At 46.4% G+C, this 22,696-nt stretch overlaps 1 protein-coding gene across 4 annotated transcripts in view; it reads right to left on the reverse strand.

The window, feature by feature from the left end:
- Positions 1–22,331, reverse strand: part of shtn3 (shootin 3) — a 151,125-nt gene extending 128,794 nt beyond the window's left edge. For all 4 annotated transcript variants that reach the window (XM_069899220.1, XM_069899219.1, XM_069899218.1 and 1 more), the window contains exon 1: positions 22,223–22,331. In XM_069899220.1, coding sequence (XP_069755321.1) covers positions 22,223–22,306 — 84 coding nt within the window. In that variant the 5' untranslated portion in view covers positions 22,307–22,331. The remainder of the gene's footprint in view (positions 1–22,222) is intronic.
- Between the last annotated feature and the right edge of the window lie 365 nt (positions 22,332–22,696).

The following is a 22,696-nucleotide window of genomic DNA, read 5'->3' on the forward strand; positions in this document are numbered from 1 at the left end:
AGAGCAGTGGGGTAAGCACACATCCTTTGGGTGCACCTATATTGATAATCAGTGAGGAAAGGCATTTCCAATTCGTACTGACTGTGGTCTTCTGATCAGCAAGCCAAGGATCCCGTTGCAGAGGGGGGCTTCAGAGGCCCAAAGTTTGTAGCTTCTTGACCAGCACTGAGGGAATTATGGTATTGAAGGCCAAGCAGTAGTCGATGAAGACCAGCCATATGTATAAATTGCTGTTTTTGAGGTGATCCAGAGCTGAGTGGAGAGCTAGTGATATTGCATCTGCAGTGGAGTGAATGTGATGACAGGCAAATTGCAGTAGGTCCAGATCTTTGCTTAGGTATGTGTTAATTCTGGCCATGACCAGCCTCTCAAAGCATTTCATCACAGCAGAAGTTAATGCTACTGGGCAGTAGTCATTGAGGCAGCTTACACTACTCTTCCAGGGCACCGGGATGATTGATGCCCATTGAAGCAGGTGGGAACCTCTGATGACAGCAATGAGTGGTTGAAAATGTCCTTGAACATTCCAGCTAGTCGGTTGGTGGAGATTTTCAGTTCCCTGCCAGGTATGTCGTTCACCCTCACGAATGATGTTCTGATGTTGGCCTCAGAGATAGATACCACAGGGTCCTCAGCCTTTGCAGGGATTCTCCTAGGTACTGTTGGGTTCTCCTTCTGAAAGCAGGCATAGAATGTGTTCAGCTCATCGGGTAATGAAGCATCACAGCCATCTATGGTTTGTAGGCTGTAATGGCCTGCAACCCCTGCCATAGCTGGTGTCTATCTGTCTCTGTCTCTAGCTTCCTCTGGAATTGCCACTTTTTTTCAGAAATAGCCTTCTGCAGGACGTACTATTCCTTTAGTGATGTTTTCATCACTAAAGCATAACAATGGTAAAAAGTTGTGTTCTGCACCCAGCAAAGGTGAGGACACAAGACCGATATGTGCTTGATTCTTTACGTAGAGTCCCTGCAACGCCTTGACTGAGGTTATCCAATCTAACCATTGTACTCAAGACTGTCCTACATTGCACTCACTGAATGCTCCAAGCTTTAACGTGACATAGTGGTCTGAAAACTACAAAGGAAAGTTGGTTCCCATTTTTATCCAATTATTTTTCAGGATATCAGAATTATTGGCAAGACCAGCATTTATTCCCTCTCTCCTTATCCTAGCTGGTCTATTTTTAAGTCAACTACTGCAGTCAGATTTCAACCAAACTGGGTAAGGACAGGCCATTTCTTCCCCTGCTGGGCATTAATAAACCAGATGGGTTTTAGTGACAGCCCAAATCCTTCTTTGCCATCAGTTCTATTGACATATTTTTTATTAAATTCGATTTTTATCTGAAGTTATATTCCACTGTAGCCGCCATGAATTCATATTCAATTCTCTGAATTATTAATCTGAGCCACTGAGTTATTAGCCCAGTCATTTAACCCTTGCATCACCACAATAGCCATTATGGACTCACGAGCAGAAGCAAATGGATATGGTTAACAGCTGCTTTAGTTATAAGGACACCTTCTCCCATGGGCTACTTCCCTCGGAACAGGTAAGGCTGAGAGGAAATGCAACAACAACTCCCTAAATGATGAGAGGACAAGATGGGGGAATGGGAAGGATCTACTTCCCTCTGCAGGGAGGAGGTTCTTCACAGCAGAAGCTGAAGGACAATTGAAAAAGAAACGATTTCACTCTCCGAGTCATGGGGGTTTTGGAAAGTGATGGGGATGTGATCTGGGATTCTCTGGAGGTACAGAGATTGCAGATGCTGGAACTTGGAGCAAAACATCAACGAAATCCTTTGAGTTGCTTGGGCAGATTGTGTCTGACTCTAGACTTCTCTTGGCTGGAAGAATGATGGAGATTTAAAAAGCACTCATTGAGAATTTTAACTGCATCTTGCAAGGTTACAGACAAATTAGTCTTTTTATGGGCATCGTCGACGCAATGGGCCTACTTCTATGCCATAAATTTCTATGACTCAATGAATGTAGGAAGGGCTAGTTAATGATTTTGAGCTAGTGACAGGAAAACAGCTGGAATGAACCTCCTTAGCTCATTAGGTTGACAAGGATTTCAACTCCATTGTTAGCTGTCAGAGTCTCAGTTTGTTTGGCTTCCAGAACTGCATGAAGAAGTGCTCCAACTATGTCAAAGTCCATTGCCTGTAAAGTCTCCTTTGAAAGTGCCAGTGCACTCACCTGACTGAAACAGGTACCATTCTTTTGCATGAGCTCATAGGGAGTTCACCAATGACCACACTCCATGTGAAGCCATTCTCTTCGGGAAGATGATACAGGGTCCTTCAATGGATTGCCGTGAGCTTGCATTGTAAGCTGGAATGTAAGCTTTCCTGATGCCTCTGTCAATTCATTTAGTCACGGCTTAGATCACCTTAACCAAGACAGTTTTTAATGTCCTGTGGCTAAGTGAAATGATCTGTCACAATTTTGCAGGAGTAACACAAAAAGAATCATCTCTGAATCCACAGTGACAATCTTCACCTTATGATTTAAAAAAAATTTTAGACATACAGCTCAGTAACAGGCCCTTTCGGCCCATGAGTCCGCACCACCCAATTACACCCAATTAATCTCCACCCCCAGTTGAACGGTGGGTGGAAACGGGAGCCCCCAGGGAAAACCCATGCAGACACAGTGAGAACATACAAACTTCTGACAGATAGCGCAGGATTCAGACCCTGGTCCCGATCGCTGGCGCTGTAACAGTGTTCCATTAACCATTACACTAATCATGCCGGAAGATAGTTGGATAAATCCAGAGGGTTGAGGATGATACATCAGCTGAAGGCCCTTTTTATGAGAAGAAGTGGCTCCTGCACTCTGAGGCTTGCCCAACTATTCTCCCACAAAGAATAACAATGAAAGAAATTACCAAACTATTTGTTTAATTGGAGTGTGTAATTTAGCTGCTCTCCTTCCTATCTTACCATTTTGTTGGGATTAACATCTCAGCTGCTGATATAAACATGCATCTTTTAAAGCCTGTATTCAATATTTCTCAGCTAACAATGGAAATGTCAGTCATTTGCCCAACTCCTTGCTTTTAATATTAAGGTCCAGGTTAGAAGTTGAGATATTGTGACCATAAAATTCAAAATTCAGATTTATTGTCGGACATGACATCACATACAACCCTGAAATTCTTTTTCCTGGCATCAGTAGTGCTGACTGTACTCAAGATAAATGTACAAAGGAGAGAAATGTAAACAAAGAAAGAAATTAAACAATCTATGCAGTGAAGAAAAAAATATACAGTATTAAATAATGTGCAAAGTACAAGTCCTTTAATGAGTCCCTGATTGAGTTTGTCATTGAGTCTGATGGTGGAGGGGAGCAGCTGTTCCTGAACCTGGTGGTATGAATCTTGTGGCACTGATACCTCTTTCCTGAGAACAGAGCATGGGCTGGGTGGTGAGAATCCTTGACGATGGCTGCTGCTCTCTGACGGCAGCGTTCCCTGTAGATGTTCTCGATGATAGGGAGAGCTTTGACTGTGATGCCCTGGGCTGTGTCCACTACCTTTTGCAGGGGTTTCCACACAGAAGTATTGATGCTCCCTATGATGCAGAGGATCAGCACACTTTATACTACACATCTGTAGAAGTTTGCTATGGTTTTCAATGCCATACCAAACCTCCACAAACTCCTGAGGAAGTAAGGCACTGACGAGCTCTCTTCACATGATATTAGTGTGTTTGGTCCAGGAAAGGTCCTCTGAGATAGTGACCCTCTCCACCTCTAATTCTCCACTGATCTCTGTATCATGCACATTTAGTTTTCCCTTCTTAAAGTCCACAATCAGCTCCTTGGTTTTGGTGAGTGAGATGTTGTTATTAGCATGCAATTCTGCCAAGTTTTCAATGTCCTTCCTGTGAGAAGACTCATCACCCCTTTTTATCAAACCTACTACCATGAAATCATCAACAAGTTTGTAGATGGTGTTATTGTTGTACAGGGCCACACTGTCATAGATATAAAGCAAGTAGAGCAGGGGGCTAAGAACACAACTCTGAGGGGCTCTGGTACTGTTGGAGATTGTGGAGGAGATGTTCTTTCTTACCAATCCTCACTGGAGGTGAGGAAATCCAGGATCCAATTACACGGTGGGGCATTCAGGCCTGGGTCATGGAGTTTGCTGATCAGTTTGAGGGGTTGATGGTGTAAAATGCTAAACTGTGGTCAACAAAAATCATCCTGATGTATGCGTCTTTGCTGTCCAGGTGTTCCAAGGCTTCATGTAAAACCAGTGAGATGGCATCCACCATAAATCTGTTGCTGCGGTTGGCAAACTGGAACGGATCCACATCACCACTCAGACAGGAGCTGATATGCTTCAACACTCAGCCTTTCAAAACACTTCATCACTGTGAATGTGAGAGCCACTGGTCGATAGCCATTTAATAAGGTTCCCACAATCTTCTTGAGCACAAGTATGATTGAGACCTGTTTGAAACAGGTGGGTACCACGTTCCGCCGGAGTAAGGTGTTGAAGATATCCGTGAATCCATTAACAAGTTGGTCAGCACATGTTTTTGTACTTGGCCGGGTTCTCCATCCGGACTGGATGGTTTCCTTGGATTCGCTCTTCTGAAGGCAGCCCACACGTCATCCTCAGATACTGACAGTAGAGGATCATCAGGGGATATGGGGGTACGCAGTGGTTCTTCCTTGTTCTGGTGGTCAAATCGGGCATAGTAGGCATCAAGTTCCTATCGTTCCTCTTACATCAGATTTGGTTTGTAGCAGGTTATGTTACTTAGGCACTTACTTCCATATCAGTCGGGTCTCCTTCATTGTTTCCATTCTCATCCAGAATCTTCACTTCACTCGGGAGATGGTTTTCCTTTGGTCGTATCTGCTCCTTGTGTAGCATTGTGGATCTCTAGACTTAAATGTCTACGATCTGGCTCTCAGCAGGTTCTGGATTTCATTGTTCATCCAGGGATTCTGGTTGGGGAAAATCCTGAACAAATTGGTGGGGACACACTCGTCCACAGCTGCTTTGATACCCTGGTGAAATTCAGATTCCCAGCTGAGTCCTTGAAAGCCACCCAAGGCACTGACTCAAGGAAGTACTGTAAGCCTCCTGTGACCACCTTCCAGCTGTCCTGATCTCTGCAGCCTCTTTTTTTAGGCACTGTCTGTACAAAGGGAGAAGAAGCAGAGCCAGGTGATCCAACGTGCCAATAATGTGGTCCTGGGAAAGCACCGTAGGGTTCCTTATCTTGGTGTAGCAGCCAGGTGTGCTGGGACTTCTGCACAGCAGGTTACATGCTGGTGCTAGTAGGGCAAGGTTTTCTCCAGTCCATTTAAATATCTTGTGCAAAAATATATCCACTGTGTTGTTGCGCTTACAACAAGCTCAAAGAGTGTGGGAAGGCACACTGATATGACAAACCCTCTGTTTAACACTTCATGCACTGGCATAGACCAAACATGACCTGATTAGATTGTGAATTGGGTCAGGCTAGTTCCTCCTCCATATTTGTTGACCACTTTCTCCCATCATTCAACCATCTACCCACTCCCATTGTGAAAATATTTGTCCCTACCCAGCTTTATACTGGATATTCTTGTGTAATCGTCAAATTTTTATGATCACTTTACATGCCAAAAAAAAAAGAAGGGGGTCGACTATTACATGGGTCAAATTTTTGAGTTTGGTAAATTCCTGTGTCAGGAGCTCGGATGGCCAGGACCTATATGTCTGCGGATGGGACGTTGGGTCTTTGGATAAGCAAGCGGCTGGGGCATGGGAGTGCAGATGGCCAGGCAGCCGGGGCCTCAAGAGTTTGGATGGGTGGGTGGCTGGGGCATTGGGAGTTCAGATGGGCGAGCGGCTGGGGCATTGGGAGTTCAGATGGGTGGGCAGCTGGGGCGTTGGGAGTTCAGATGGGTGGGCAGCCAAGGTGTTGGGAGTTCAGATGAGTGGGCAGCCAGGGCATTGGGAGTTCAGATGGGCAGGCAGCCAAGGTGTTGAGAGTGCAGATGGCTGGGCAGCTAGGGCATCAGGAGTTTGGATGGGCAGGCAACCAGGGCACTGGGAGTTCAGATGGGTGGTCAGCTGGGATGTTTGGAGTACAGATGGGTGGGCAGCTGAGGTGTTGGGAGTTCAGATGGGCGGGCAGCTGAGGTGTTGGGAAGTCAGATGGGCGGGTGGCTAGGGCGATTGGAGTTCAGATGGGCGGGCAGCCAGGGCATTGGGAGTTCAGATGGGTGGGTGGCTGGGGTGTTGGGGATTCAGATGAGGTGGTGGCTGGGACATTGGGAGTTTGGATGGGTGGGCAGCCGAGCTGTTGGGAGTTCATATGGGCGTGTGACTGGGGAATGGGAGTTTGGATGGGCAGGTGGCTGGGGGATTGGGAGTTCAGATGGGCAGGTGGCTGGGATGTTGGGAGTTCAGATGGGCGGGTGGCTGGAGCATTGGGAGTTCAGATGGGCAGGTGGCTGGGTCATTGGGAGTTCAGATGGGCAGGTGGCTGGGGCATTGGGAGTTCAGATGGGCAGGTGGCTGGGGCATTGGGAGTTCAGATGGGCAGGTGGCTGGGGTGTTAGGAGTTCAGATGGGTGGGTGGCTGGAGAATTTAAGAGTTCAGATGGGTGTGTGCCCGGGGTGTTGGGAGCTCAGATGGGCGTGTGGCTGGGGCATCAGGAGCTTGGATGGGTATGTGGCCATGCAGCGGGAGTTTGGATTACAGCAGCTGGAACGTTGGGAGTTTGGATGGGCAATAGCCGGAGCATCGGGATGGGCGGGCAGGCAGGGCAAGGATCTACTATCAGAATTTGGATGGGTGGGTGACTGGGGCTAAAAATGGAGGGGTTGACCTTTACATGGGTCATATAAAAACACCCAATTTTTGGGCCTAGCAAGGGGGAGATGGGGTTTGACAATTGTTTGCTCCATCAATATCAATGCAACAAGGTTAGAGCAGTCATTTTTGGCTCAGTGGAGGCACGTGTGCCTTTATCAAAAGGCCATGTATTCAAACAATCCAGCAATCAAGCATATAATCCAAAGTGGTTCGGTGTAGTACTGAGGGACTTTTGTCTTATCACAGGTGCCAACTTTCAGCTGTAATTAAACAAACATCACTATTCCAGCATCAGTGATCCAGATTCGAATCCGTCATGTCTGGAAGGAGTTTATACATTCTCCCCACATCTCTATGTTTTCACCCCCCCCCCCACCCTCCAAAATGTACAGTGCTTGTAGGTTAATGGGTGTATTTGGGCGGCACAGGATTGAGGGCCAGAAGGGCCTGTTGCTGTGCTCTATCTCTATACTATAAGTTAATAGTAAAGCTGCTGTGTCACTATTCAAAGAAGGCATTTATTTTTTTTGAATGTTTTATTTTTGATTTTCAAAGATTCATATAAATTTAAACAATATGATCACTTTGAACACCAAATGACATACAGAGTCCTACCCACCCCCGATCCCTGCCCCAATACAACTGAAAATAAAGTCATACAGATACAAAGAGCACAAAATGTAGGAAAAAGCAACCAAAGTGACCGGGAAACTGGCCCGGCCCTGAATGAAAAGAAAATACAACTAACAGATCACCTCATCTGGCCATGTCCCTTGTTCTGAAGGGGGATAATCATATCTGCATACCAATACATTTCAGATAAGGTTGCCAGACTCTAATGAATGTGTCATATTTGCTCCTTAAATCGTTCGTGATTTTCTCCAGGGGAAAACAACTCTGCATTTCCCTATTCCATTGTGTAATATGTAGTTGTGAGCCGGACTTCCATGTGACTGCTATACACTTCCTGGCTACTGCCAAGGTGACCATCACAAACTGAATTTGGAACTTGGATAGATTAAACCATAATGTTCCCCAGAAGCTACAATTCCAGATCTTGTGGAAAATCTACTTTTGTAATTATTTTCGGAATGTTCCCCGAGGTCCTCCCAGAAGGATCTAACCTTTGCGCACAGTCAGGTTGAATGGATAAAGGTTCCAATCTCCACACCACTCCTAAATAAAGCTCATTTCCAAGATTTCTGGTTTAGGTTAATTTTTGAGGTGTGAGGTGTAGTTGATGCAGGAAATCATATTGCACCAATCTGTACCTGACATTGATAACAACTGTCATGCTGCCCAGACACAGGTCTGACCATCACCCCTCCTGGATTGTTATGCCCAAGTCCGACTCCTATCTTTCCCTCAACCTGAGTAAGCCCGACTTTGGGCCCTCACTTTGCAATAGGAACTACATCATAGAAATAAACTTATGCATTTAAACCCTTCAAATTATAATCTCCACGTCACCACACATGGGCAGGGTCATAGATGGTCCCAATTTGTCCCTCAAAAAAAACTTAGTTGCAGAGAGCAGAAGAACGTTCTATTTGATTAATCATATTTATTCCTTAATTACTTGAATTACATGAGCTGCCCTCGATTGTAACAATCCTTGATACACTTGATCCCTTTCCAGAGTCATGGGTATTAAGTTGTTCTGGGTCAAGGATGTTTAGGGAGATATCCCCATCTTTAATCCAATACATTGATTTATTCTTTTCCATGACTGAAGTACATGCTTTAATATGGCGTTATCCATATTCTTTGAGAATAATTTGATGTCCCATTGAGATATAAACTCTCCTGCCATCTTTTCACCTACTGCATGTAGTCTAATTTGTGCCTGGCAGGTTTCCTCAAAGAGTGAGGCAATAAACCTCGCCTGGGCCACCCAGTAATATTTTTTGAAATCTGGCAATTTCAAACCCCCCAGTTTGTCATCCCAAGTCAACTTTTCCATGGAGATTCTAGCCACTTTACCGTTCTACAGAAACTTTCTGACACATCTGCTGAGCAACTTAAAGAAGCCCTGCGGCCACGGAATGGGTGATGACTGAAATTAATGTTGTAGCCTTGGCATCATCTTCATTTTAATACAGTTAACTCTACCCATCAAAGTTGCGGGCAGGGTTCTCCATCTACTGAGGTCTGCTTCATTTTTCTGGAGCAGAGGGAGAAACTGAGCTTGTATAAATTGTGCAAATCCTTATCTACGTTTATCCCCAGATATTTAATGCCTTCTTGTGGCCATTTGAATTGACTTGCCTGTTGGTATTGTCTACAATCCCCTTCAAAGGCATGATCTCACTCTCGTCCAGATTAGCTCATAATCCTCCATTGTGCTCCTCAGCAGTTGATTTTGTGTTCCACCATTGTGGTAAACCACTATTATACTGTGAGTGGCTACTGTCACTGGACATGTCTCCTTAAACCGATCCTACCCATTACCCCTTTGTATGGTCCCTAGTCTTCTTGCCATGATCAGTCGATGAGGTGGCTCGTCTATTGTTAATAAAAGTCTATCAGTTTCACAACCTCAGTCTTGTGCGGCAATTGATGGTGCATAACCCACCGTGAACTCCTTTATGTCTGGATCCTGCCGAATGACTTCCGCCAGTGGCTGGCTCATTTTCCAGTATGAACAGTGCTGGGGACAATGGACAGCCCTGCCTTCTGGACCTTCTCAATGGAAACACTGCAGACATCAGTCCGTTTGTAATAATTTTAGTTTGGGGTTTATGGTAAAGTATCCTAATCCAATTAATAAATATTTGTGCAGTCCAAATTTCTCCAGTACCTTGAACAAAAAGTCCCACTCCAATTTGTCAAAGGCTTTTTCCACATCCAGAGCTATGGCCACTCCCAGATCCACCTCTGACTGTGACAGATGTACTTTATTAAGCAATCTAGCTATGTTGTTTGCTGATTGCCTCTTTTCTACAAATCCACCTTGGTCTGGATTCATTAATTTCAGAAAATAGTCCACCAATCTATTGGCCAATGCTTTTGCTACAATTTTGTAATCTGCATTCAATAATAAGATGGGCCTATACGAGGAGGGATTCAATAGGTCCCTGCCTTTTTTTCAGGATCATCTTCATAAGAAGGGCCATTAAGAGATTTTTGAACTCATTATAAAGTTCCATGGGGAAACCATCCTCCCCCAGTGATTTATTAGCCTACAATGAGCCCAACATTTTTTCAATCTTCTCTCTAGAGAAGGGGGCATTCAGCACCTCTAAATCTTCCTAATCCAATTTTGCTAGTTCCAATGTAAGCAAGAAAACATATATTTTAGTGGGGTCCACCCCTGACTGATTTATGCAGCTCTTTATAGAACTTTCTAAACGTTTTGTTTATCTCCTTTGGTTTATACAAGATCTTGCCTTCCCCTGTTTGGATTGTATTGATTGTTCTTGAGACCTCTTCCACTCTCACCTGCCAGGACAAGACATTATGGCCCCTCTCCCCCAGCTCGTAATACTGTTGTCAAGATCTTAAGATCAACTTCTTGGTCTTATATATTTCCAATGTATTATATATGAGCTTTTTATTCATTAAATTCCTGTATTTTTCTTCTGATCCTGCTCTTTGATAGTCCTTTTCCAATTGGGCTACTTCCTGTTCAAAATTATTGATCAGGGATTTCTTTAATTGAATACTAGCCACATCATAACAAAATGAATGTCCTGGTGCTTTTGGACCTGCTGCTCTAAAAATGAGTTCTTCGTTTTAGGGACACAGGAGACTGCAGATGCTGGAATCTGGAGGAAAACACGGACCACTGGAGGAGCTCTGTGGGAGGAAAAGGAATTGTTGATGTTGCAGGTCGTCCGCCTGCGCAGGGCAGCCGCCTGCGCAGGGCAGCCGCCTGCGCAGGGCAGCCGCCTGCGCAGGGCAGCCGCCTGCGCAGGGCAGCCGCCTGCGCAGGGCAGCCGCCTGCGCAGGGCAGCCGCCTGCGCAGGGCAGCCGCCTGCGCAGGGCAGCCGCCTGCGCAGGGCAGCCGCCTGCGCAGGGCAGCCGCCTGCGCAGGGCAGCCGCCTGCGCAGGGCAGCCGCCTGCGCAGGGCAGCCGCCTGCGCAGGGCAGCCGCCTGCGCAGGGCAGCCGCCTGCGCAGGGCAGCCGCCTGCGCAGGGCAGCCGCCTGCGCAGGGCAGCCGCCTGCGAAGGGCAGCCGCCTGCGAAGGGCAGCCGCCTGCGAAGGGCAGCCGCCTGCGAAGGGCAGCCGCCTGTGTAGGGCAGCCGCCTGTGTAGGGCAGCCGCCTGTGTAGAGCAGCCGCCTGTGTAGAGCAGCCGCCTGTGAAGAGCAGCCGCCTGTGAAGAGCAGCCGTCTGTGAAGAGCAGCCGCCTGTGAAGAGCAGCTGCTCTACACCGACTACAGCTCAGCCTTCAATACCATCATTCCCTCAGTGCTGGTCAAGAAGCTACAAACACTGGGCCTCTCTACCCCACTCTATAACACTCTACAACAGTACGAATGGAAAAGAATGAGACCTCCTAACTGATCATCAACACAGGTTAACCCAAGGATGCATATTTAGTCCATTGCTCTATTCACTACACCCCCATGATGTGTGGGCCGGCACAATTCCAATGCCATCTACAAGTTTGCTGATGACACCACAGTTGTCGGCAGAATCACAAACAGCAATGAGGAAGTGTACAGGAGGGAGAGAGATCAGCTCGTTGAGTGGTATTACACCAACAACCTTGTTTTCAACATTAACAAAACCAAGGAGATGATTGTGGACTTCAGGAGGGAGTCAGGGGAACATGGCCCAGTCCTCATCGAGGGCTCAGTAGTGGAGAGGGTCAAGAACTTCAAATTCCTGGGTGACAACATCTCCGAGGATCTGTCCTGGAGCCTCCATGTTGATACAATCACAAAGAAGGCTCACCAGCGGCTATACTTTGTGAGGGGTCTGAGGAAGTTCAGTATGACACTGAAGACTCTCGAAACCTTCTACAAGTGTACCATGGGGAGCATCCTGGCAGGTTGCATCACTGTCTGGTATGGAGGCACCAAATTTGAGGACAAGAAAAAGTCCAGATGGTTGTTAACTCGGCCTGTGACATCACAGGCACCAATCATCACTCCATCGAGGATATTTACATGAAGCGGTGTCTTAAAAAAGCAGCCTCTATCCTCAAAGATCCCACCACCCAGGTCATGCCCTCTGCTACCATTGGGGAAAAAGTTACAGGAGCCTAAGGACGAGCACTCAGCAGCACAAGGACAGCTTCTTTCCACTGCCATCAGATTCCTGAATAAGCAATGAACCAAAGACACTGCCTTCCTTTTTATGCTCTATCATTGTTATTATTATTTTATTTTTTGTAGTAATGTCATAAGATGATTATATTATGAATGTTTGAACTATGATTCTGCCACAAAAACACCGAATTTTATGACTTATTCACGTCAATAAATCCTGATATTGATGAAAGGATTTGGACCTACAAAGTTCCTGTTATCTCCTCTCCTGATGCTGATTGACCTTGAGATCCTCCAGTGGACAGTTCTTAACTTCAGTTCTTTCTGTGTGGAGTAATCGTTCTGTCAGTTGGAATTTGCCAGGAGCCTTTCACGTGTGACTGCAGACAATATTATCAGGTCGGAGGCAACTGATTAATTTTTGGGGGCCCAAAGGTGTTAGAAGTTTAATTATCACACAGTGTGGTTGCCCGGCAACTTTGATCAACAGGAATGTTCAAACATTTGTTTGAAGGAGTGGCACGATTGCTGTAGTGGTTAGCGCAACGCCTTTACAGTGCCAGCAATTGGGACCAGGGTTCGAATCCCGCACTGTCTGTAAGGAGCTTGTACTGTCTCCCCGTGTCTGCGTGGTTTTCCCCTGGGGCTCCGGTGTCCTCCCACCATTCAAAACATACAGGGGTTGTAGGTCAATTGGGTTTAATTGGGCAGCACGGACTCAAGGGTTGAAAGGGTCTGTTCCAGTGCAGTAAGTCTAAATTTACATTTAAATTGAGAACAAAGACTGATATCAACCACCAGCACCTCTCCCAACACACCCTCCATCCCTGCTTGAGAATTCCTTTTGAGAATTTACAATAACAAACTACCTGCTTAACAAAACTGCTTCACTGAGCTTAACAGCCAGACAATACTATTCATAAACCCCTCTTGTAAGCCTTGCCAGCAGCCTAATTAGCATTGCCTGTCTCAGCCCCACAGGAGTTCATTTCATTGTAGCAACTCTGAAGTCAGGGTACAAGTGTTCAAAAAATAACAGGGTTTCTCATATTGCACTCCAAATCTCCCTTCATTAATTATTCCTTGATCACTTTTGCTTCATCAAATCAGGGCATATGGTAAGACCTCTGTTTTTCTCCTTGCCCCAGCCAGCCTTTCTCTATTTAAAGAGCTGATTACTTGCTCAGGTGCAATCTTCCAGTGACCGGTTTATGTGGTGATCCCTAATATGTTGCAGGTGGCAAATGACTGTTGTGCAATAAGATGTCCCAAAGTGATATATAAATGAAAGTATGATTAGTTTATTATTAGTTGTATTTATAGACTAACTTGCAAGATCACGAGTGCTGAAAATAAAAATCTATTATAGGAATGTATTGGCAGCAAAGATCAATGATAATGTGCCATTTAGTGAAGATGAAACTTATGCACCAAGAACCATCTCTCATTTTTCTTTTTAACCATATATCTGCTTCCTTCTGGACATTTTCAGGCAATGCACAAATATTCAGGCCTGTTTAAAAACAAAATCCTTGCTTTCCTATTAAATGGCACCATTTTTGTCATGTACTTCTGTGCCCACTCCAAGGCCTATATTTTCTATTTGAGAATTGAATTGTTTAATGGCGCGTGTGCCGAAAAGCTGTTCTCCCTGCTATCCAGGCAAGTCAACTCATATTTAATGCAGCAGGTAAGAAGAAAACAAAGGTGTAGAGTTACAGTAAGACAAACGATGCACAATGGGCAGGGCACAGAGAAGAATGCAGCGGAACAAGGGCAATGTCTTTTACCCAGTTAGAGATCTGCAAAGGAATGGTGAAATTAAGAGTTATGCAAAGAACTTGAACAATTTTGCACAAGTGCAGAAGATTCCAACCTAGAGTTTGAGTCAAATTTCAAAGTGCCAATTTATTGTCAGAATACATACATGGCATCACGTACAACCCTGAGATTCTTTTTCCAGTGGGCTGAGCAGAATTTCTACTTACTGGTAGTGCAGACTGTACTCAAGAGAAAGGTATGTACACAAAAGAGAGAAATGTAATCAAATAAAGAAATGTAAACAACTGTGCAAATGCAGAAAATAAATTTTCTGTAAAAAATAATGTGCAAAGTGAGTCTCTGATTGAGTTTGTCATTGACGAGCCTGTTAGTGGAGGGGTGGTAATTGTTCCTGAACCCTGTGGTGCGAGTCTTGTGGCACCGATACCTCTGTCCTGATGGTAGCAGTGAGAACAGAGCGTGTGCTGGGTGGTGAGGATCCTTGATGATTGCTGTTGCCCTATTTTGGTAGCTCTCTCTATTGATCTTCTCCATGGTGGGGAGAGTTTTGCCTGTCATGTACTGGGCTGTGTCCACTACCTTTTACAGGGCTTTCCACTCAGAAGTACTGCAACTGGTCCACACACTTTCCACTACGCATCTGTAGAAGCTTGCCAAGGTTTCTGACGTCCTATCGAACCTCTGTGAACTCCCGAGGAAGCGAAGGACCAGACATGCTTTCTTCGCAATGTCATTAGTATGTTAGGCCCAGGAAAGGTCCTCGGAGATAGAGACTCTTAGCAATATAAATTTACACATTTGTAAATGGTGTTGTCGTCATACTGCACCTTGCAGGTGTAGGGTAGGGGACTATGCACACAGCCATCTGGTGCTCTGGTACTGATATTGTGGTACCCAAAGTGCCTGGGTTACTAATATGACACCATAACTACAGACAGTGGCATTCTCCCTTTCCACTTGGTGCTGTAAATGGTGGTCCTGCTCGTGGCGATGCCTCTGGCCAGTACGGCACTCTGAATGTGATCATTAGTGTGATGACAGTCTAATGTAGACATAATGCACCATCACTAATTTCAAAAGACTGGAAGTTATGTAAAACTGATAGGATTTTATTCACAATAACTTGGAGCTATGTCCACATTGGATGACTGTCCTGAACTGGGGAGGGGGCTGTGGGACAGTCACCTTTATTCAGCAGTCTGTGGGAGGAGACACAGTTGGCCAATGGGTATGTCCAGGCAGCTAATATTCATACAGTGGTTTAGCACGTTCGTCAGTGTTGGCTGGTGGATGCGGGGCAACGAGTCTGGCATGTCATCTGCTAGGGCTGGGGTAACATGCCATGGCCTTGGTGCTTCATGGGTAACAATAGGTGAGGGGGATGTGGGGTGATCTGTAATGGTCACAGGAACCCCTGAGGGCACAGGTCCCTAACAGAGACCATGCGCTTGTGTCCATCATTGGGGGGTTGGCGTGGAGGAGGTGAACCCTTTTGATCAGTGGGTCAGACTTGTGGCTCCTCACATGCTTCCAGAGTAGGACCGGCCCAGGGGACATCAGCCAGGCCAGCAGCATGGTCCATGAAATGGACTTCCTGGGGAAGGAAAACATTCTTTCATGTGGAGTGGCACTGGTGGTGGTACATAGGAGTGATCTGATAGAGTATCTCAGGGAGGACATCTTGCCAGCAGGAGACTGGAAGGCCTCTAAACCACACAACTATATGTGTGGCCTTCCAGACGGTGGCATTCTCCCTTTTCACCTGCCCGTTTTCGTCGAGGGTTGTAACTGGTGGTCCTGCTCGTGGCAATGCCTCAGGTCAGCAAGTATTGGGGCAGCTCATCACTCATAAAAGATGACCCCCCCAGTCACTATGGATTTAGGGGAACCCAAACAGGGTGAAGAGATTGTTTAGGGTCTTGACAACTGTGAAAGCTGTAATGTCCGAACGGAAAACATGAATACTCGTCAATGATGTTGAGGAAGTACATGTTGCGGACAGAGGAGGGGAGGGATCCTTTGAAATCAATAATCAGCTGTTCAAAGGGGTGCGTGGCCTTTATCAGATGTGCTCTGTCTGGTTGATAGAAGTGTGGTTCACACTCCGTGAGAACCTGGCAATTTCTGGTCATAGTCCTGATCTCCGCAATGGAGTAAGACAGACTGCAGACTTTGATAAAGTGGAAGAACCTGGTGACCTCAGGGTGGCAGAGGTCATTTTGGAGGGCTTGTAACGGGTCTACTTGTGCACTAGCGCATGTTCCACGGGATAGGGCATCTGAGGCTCGAGTTTTCCGGGCCGGTACAAGATATCATAATTATAGGTGGAAAGTTCATTTCTCCACCTCAATATCTTGTCATTTTTGATTTTACCTCGCTGCTGATGGTTGGATATGAAAACAATTGGTCAGTAAGCAAGTAAATCGTTTGCTGGCTTGGTTGTGTCTCCAGTACCACACCACCTCAACAATGGCTTGGGCCTCTTTCTCAACAGAAGAGTGTTGAATTTTAAGGCCCTGGAGGGTTTGGGAAAGAAGGCTATGAGTCTGCCCGTCTGGTTAAGGGTGGCCACCAGCGCGAAGTTGGATGCATCACTCTCCACCTGGAACGGGGTGGATTCATCAAGGATGTGCATCGTGGCCTTGGCGATGTCTGTCATAATGTGGCTGAAGGCTGCAAGGGCCTCTGATGTCAGGGGAAAGGAGGTGGATTTAATGAGGGGGCGGGCCTTGTTCACATAATTGGCGAGGAATAATAGGAGAAGAAGCCCCGGCACCTTTTCAGGGCTTTGAGGCTTTGGGGAGGGGAGTTCCAAAAGCAGACACATTCGATTGCAGTCAGGGCCAATGACTCCATTCTCTATGGCAGAGCCAAGGATGGTGGTGCGGGTTGTGCGAAATAGGCATTTAGCTTTGTTGTATGTGAGGTTAACGGCGGTGGAGGCCCCGGTCCGGGCAGAAGCGAGGGGGAGGCAGCCCCGGTCCGGGCACAGGAAAGGTGTCGGCAGCCCCAGCCCCAGTCCGAGCAGAAGGTAGGCCTCAGCGACAAGATCTCCATCCTCAACCGATGGTCAGAACACTTCCAATCTCTTTTCAGTGCCAACCGCTCAGTCCAAGAATCCGCCCTGCTCCAACTCCCTCAACAGCCCTCAAGGCTAGAGCTGGATGAGGTCCTCACCCGGGAAGAGACATATAAGAACAACTGAAAAGTGGCAAAGCAGCAGGTAATAGATGGAATCCCCCCAGAGGACTGGAAGGCTGGTGGCAAAACTCTGCATGCCAAACTGCATGAGTTTTTCAAGCTCTACTGGGACCAAGGAAATCTGCCTCAGGACCTTCGTGATTCCATCATCATCACCCTGTACAAAAACAAAGGCGAGAAATCAGACTGCTCAAACTACAGGGGAATCACACTGCTCTCCATTGCAAGCAAAATCTTCGCTAGGATTCTCCTAAATAGAATAATACCTAGTGTCACCGAAAATGTTCTCCCAGAATCACAGTGCAGCTTTTGCGCAAACAGAGGAACTACTGACATGGTCTTTGCCCTCAGACAGCTCCAAGAAAAGTGCAGAGAACAAAACAAAGAACTCTACATCACCTTTGTTGACCTCACCAAAGCCTTCGACACCGTGAGTAGGAAAGGGCTTTGGCAAATACTAGAGTGCCTCGGATGCCCCCCCAAATTTCCTCAACATGGTTATCCAACTGCACGAAAACCAACAAGGTCAGTTCAGATACAGCAATGAGCTCTCTGAACCCTTCTCCATTAACAATGGCGTGAAGCAAGGCTGTGTTCTCGCACCAACCCTCTTTTCAATCTTCTTCAGTATGATGCTGAAACAAGCCATGAAAGACCTCAACAATGAAGACGCTGTTTACATCCGGTACCGCACGGATGGCAGTCTCTTCAATCTGAGGCGCCTCCAAGCTCACACCAAGACACAAGAGCAACTTGTCCATGAACTACTCTTTGAAGATGATGCCGCTTTAGTTGCCCATTCAGAGCCAGCTCTTCAGCGCTTGACGTCCTGTTTTGCAGAAACTGCCAAAATGTTTGGCCTGGAAGTCAGCCTGAAGAAAACTGAGGTCCTCCATCAGCCAGCTCCCCACCATGACTACCAACCCCCCCCAAATCTCCATCGGGCACACAAAACTCAAAACGGTTAACCAGTTTACCCATCTCGCCTGCACCATTTCATCGGATGCAAGGATCGACAACGAGATAGATAATAGACTCGTGAAGGCAAATAGCGCCTTTGGAAGACTACACAAAAGAGTCTGGAAAAACAACCAACTGAAAAACCTCACAAAGATTAGCGTATACAGAGCCGTTGTCATACCCACACTCCTGTTCGGCTCTGAATCATGGGTCCTCTACCGGCATCACCTACAGCTCCTAGAACGCTTCCATCAGCGTTGTCTCCGCTCCATCCTCAACATTCATTGGAGCGACTTCATCACCAACATCGAAGTACTCGAGATGGCAGAGGCCGACAGCATCGAATCCATGCTGCTGAAGATCCAACTCCAGAATGGAGGACCATCGCCTTCCCAAGATCGTGTTATATGGAGAGCTCTCCACTGGCCACCGAGACAGAGGTGCACCAAAGAAGAGGTATAAGGATTGCCTAAAGAAAGCTCTTGGTGCCTGCCACATTGACCACCACCAGTGGGCTGATATCGCCTCAAACCGTGCATCTTGGCGCCTCACAGTTCGGCGGGCAGCAACCTCCTTTTAAGAAGACCGCAGAGCCCACCTCACTGTCAAAAGACAAAGGAAGAAAAACCCAACACCAAACCCCAACCAACCAATTTTCCCCTGCAACCGCTGCAACCGTATCTGCCTGTCCCGCATTGGACTTGTCTGCCACAAATGAGCCTGCAGCTGACGTGGACTTTACCCTTCCATAAATCTTCGTCTGCGAACCCAAGCCAAAGAGAAGAAGATGTGAGGTTAAGAAGTTAGCGGACTGGGAAATTTTTAGAGATTGGCATCATGGTCCTGCTGATCATGGCTGCAAATGGTGACATTGTCCAGATACTGGTCTACAATGCGGTCCATCTCCCACTGGAAGATGACACCAAAGGGTACCCTCAGGAAATGGTAGAGGCGGCCCTCCACCTTGAAATCAGTATATTGGCGGTCCTCCAGGTAGATGAGGAGCTGGTGGTATGCTGACTTTAGGTTGATGGTGGAGAATACCCAGTATTGGACAATTTGGTTCACCATATCAGATATGCAGGGAAGAGGGTACATGCCCAGCTGCATACATCAATTAATGGTCTGACCATTCTGTTTTTCTCCCCATTCCTCACCACTACCACTTGGGTTCTCCAGGGTCCGGTGCTGGCTTCAATAATCACCTCATTGAGGAGTCACTGCATCTCCAACTTTATAAAGTCCCTGACCCAGCACGGTATCATCTACTTTTGGTGGCAACAGGTTTACAGTTGGGGGTAAGGTTAGCGAACAATGATGGAGGGGTGATCTTGAGAGTTGAAAGTCTGCAGGTCATGTGCAGTGGGCAATCTTTGGGTTGCTTGCCAGAAATGATGGGGGAAGAGGCCAGGGTGTTTTTGCTGGTGGAGCGTAGTGGGCAATTTAAAAACTACTGGTTACAGACAGTGAGGGGTCCCATCATATACCATTATCACAATTTTAATGTAGCATTGAAAGTTCAGCCCCAGTAGCGCAGCAACGCAGAGATGTGACATCACCAGGAGTCTTTGTAGTCTGTGCCGCGCACGGTCAGTCACTACACAGTAGCCACAAACATCAGCCGCGTGGGCCTTTGAGGCCAATGACACCTTTTGGCTTACTGGGCTTATCACGAGGGAGTAACACTGCACCATGTTGGGGTGGATGAAGCTCTCCATGCTCTCACTATTGAACAGGCAGCTTGTCTCATAGCCATTTACTTGGATGGTCATTATTGATCTGGCGAGTTGGTGAGGGCTTCCATGAACCAGCATGATGGATCGCTGTCCGTAGATGTGACGGAGTGTTCGGGTGTGCTGACCCAAGATGGTGGCATCCAAGATGGCGGCCCCCATGGCTTACATGCAGCACTGCTGGATTTCAAAGATGGCGGTGTCCAAGATGGCAGCCCCCACCATCAGCATGCAATGCTGCTGGGTTGGGGTGACTTGGACTTGCACCCTTCGCATAATGTCCTTTCTTCGTAGAGTTGGAACAAACCGGATCTTTCGCCTGGCAGTGTTTCCTCAAGTGCTTATTCAGGCCACAAAAGCAGCACTATAGGCTCTTGCACCCACCAAATCATTAGCCCCTTTTCCACTGGTATCCAGTTAAATGGCTGTGCAGTGTCCTGGGATAGGAAGCCCTTTGTGCCATTTCCACTGGGCCACCATTAACTGGGAGACTAATTGCTTTTCCACTGAACTCAACTCATCCCCGAGGATTGGAGTGTCCAACCTTCAACTGGAAATGGGTGTCCCATTTCCACTGGTTTTATCAGCACGCTGGGGATACGAGTAGGGGTAGAGACGGTTCATCCCCAGTGTGAAATGACGTCACCAATGGACCTTGGCCGAGTAAATTCCCAGTTAATTCCTGGGACAGGGTGCCAGTGGAAAAGGGGCTTATGTCAACCATCAAGTCCTATTTTTACTCAAATCTTACCCTCCTCTCACATCCACCATCGCAGGTTTGTGGACTGCATGTCTCTGCATTCTGCGGAGGAGCTCCCATTTGCTCTCCCCATATTCCCATCCCCAACAACCCCTCCACCCCACCCCCCCACAGATTCTACCCTTCACCTGCACAATGAGAGCAATTTGCAATGACCTATTAGTCTATCAGGTTGTGGAGGAGACTGAAGCAGCTCAATGATCACATGCAAATCCACATAGACAGTGCCAGAAGCTAGGCTTGAAGCCAGGTTACAGAAGCTATGAGGTAGCAACTCTGCCAGCTGCTCCAATTGCCACCATAGAGGGTAAAAATGACTAAAATTGGATTTTTGTAGGTTGATTTCCAGTTAATAACACTAAACCATACCACAGTAGTGACTATGTGTGGTATTACACTTAAATTCCATTTAAATGATAGTGGAACCAAATTTTGGAGGTGATGTATGCATGAATTTATATTTCATGGAGGATTTTGCATGACTGTATGAGGATTAACTTCTTGGTAAATTTATCGTGTTGTATTGATTTGAAGAAGGGATAAAATAACATGGAATAGAGGAATGAAAAGGTTTTCAGTAAAATGGGATCATCAGTTGTGCTAAAAAATATACAATTGCTCCCCCTGAAAGCAGCTTTCACTAATAAACCTGCCCCACAGCTATGGAATGTGTCTGAACATTGTCTGTTTCACTGGTCAACCTTCCTCCAAGCTAATCCCACTGCAGGGATCAAAGCTCCTTCCCTTGTCATGTTACCTGTCATGCTGACCATAAACTCTGAAATCAAACACCTTTCAAGAGGAAGAAAATCTATAAAGTACATTTATTGCAAACATGCTGAAACAGCGGAACTCCCCTACTTCCTGAATTAATCTCTAGTTAACAGAGAATGCAATTTTCTCCCCCTTGTGATCTCCAGGTAATAAGTGCTTATTTTCCAAATAATCGTTTCTCAGGTATCCAGTGTATATTTTAAGTGGATGCTGATTTCAACATGATCTCCCTGCCTTAAATTGGTGCAGACTAGAGGGGCCGAGATCGCCTGTTTCTGTACTGTAGATATTATATAGTTATAAAGCCTGTCTGTGTAAAAAAAACCCACATCTTTTATTTAATCGATTATCCTATCACAAAACCATTGCCATTTGTCCAGAATTTTCTCCAAAACCCAATATCTGATATAACGAATAACAATCCTGTTTAGTGTTCACCTTTCCCTCTTCTTATCTACCCTCATCCAACCTCACCCCACCCTCTCTCAGCCTAGGCTCTGTTTACCACCGTGTTGGTCGGGGGGCTTCTCAGATGCAGCCTGCTTGTCCCCACTGAGTCCACAAGGAGGACTGACCAGTCAATCAGCCAACTCCCTACCCCATGCATCATAATTAACCTTGTGGGGGAACTCATGATGCTCAGATGGAGTAACATTCAATTTTGAAAATGCTGAAGTCTATTGAATTTTTATGTATATACATGAATTACCCAATGAATACTAGATTAATGCATTGAACCAAAAGAATATAAGGTGTGCTGTCTTTCATTTAAGGGCGAAACAAGAAATATTAATAGGCTCAATAATGAATATCTATACAAAGATTTTACCGAACTGTTGCTACACAGTTAATTCATTGTAAAACGTTTTGGACAAAATCTGGCAGAAGTCTACAAATAATGTCATGTTATTTTTGGACCTGAGTCAAAAAAGACATAATCCCATCTGAACCTACCTCCACTTTCATGATCCCTGCTTCATTCTGTCCTTCCTCCACCAGTTCCTCCCTGATCGCCGGGGTGGAGGGGCAAGGCAGCATGATAGCAAGCCACGAGCAGAACAGACCGCAGCCGGCAGCTGCGAGAGACAGCACCGAGCACACTGAGCATGTGCAGTGCATCAGCACTTTCTTCTACTCTGCCTTTTGATAATAGCTGCCCCTGTCAGAGAGAATGGCTCCTTCTCTTTGCAAACCCCCCCCTCCCCCCCCTCCCCCCCCCTCCAACGCACTCACACACATCAGCCCTTGGGATCTCTCGTGATCTGCCCGTCCCTGCATTCTGAATAGGAGCTCCCTCCCCCATTTCAATTAATGAGCACAATGCAGGAGAATTAATCAGACGACGCCCCCCCTCCTCCTCCCTTCCCTTCCACACCAACCATCCTCCAGTATTGTAGAACTGTTACACTATATAATTTGCTCAACAGC

Source organism: Narcine bancroftii, chromosome 9 (assembly GCF_036971445.1).
Source record: "Narcine bancroftii isolate sNarBan1 chromosome 9, sNarBan1.hap1, whole genome shotgun sequence".
In the NCBI taxonomy this organism is placed as follows: Eukaryota; Metazoa; Chordata; class Chondrichthyes; order Torpediniformes; family Narcinidae; genus Narcine; species Narcine bancroftii.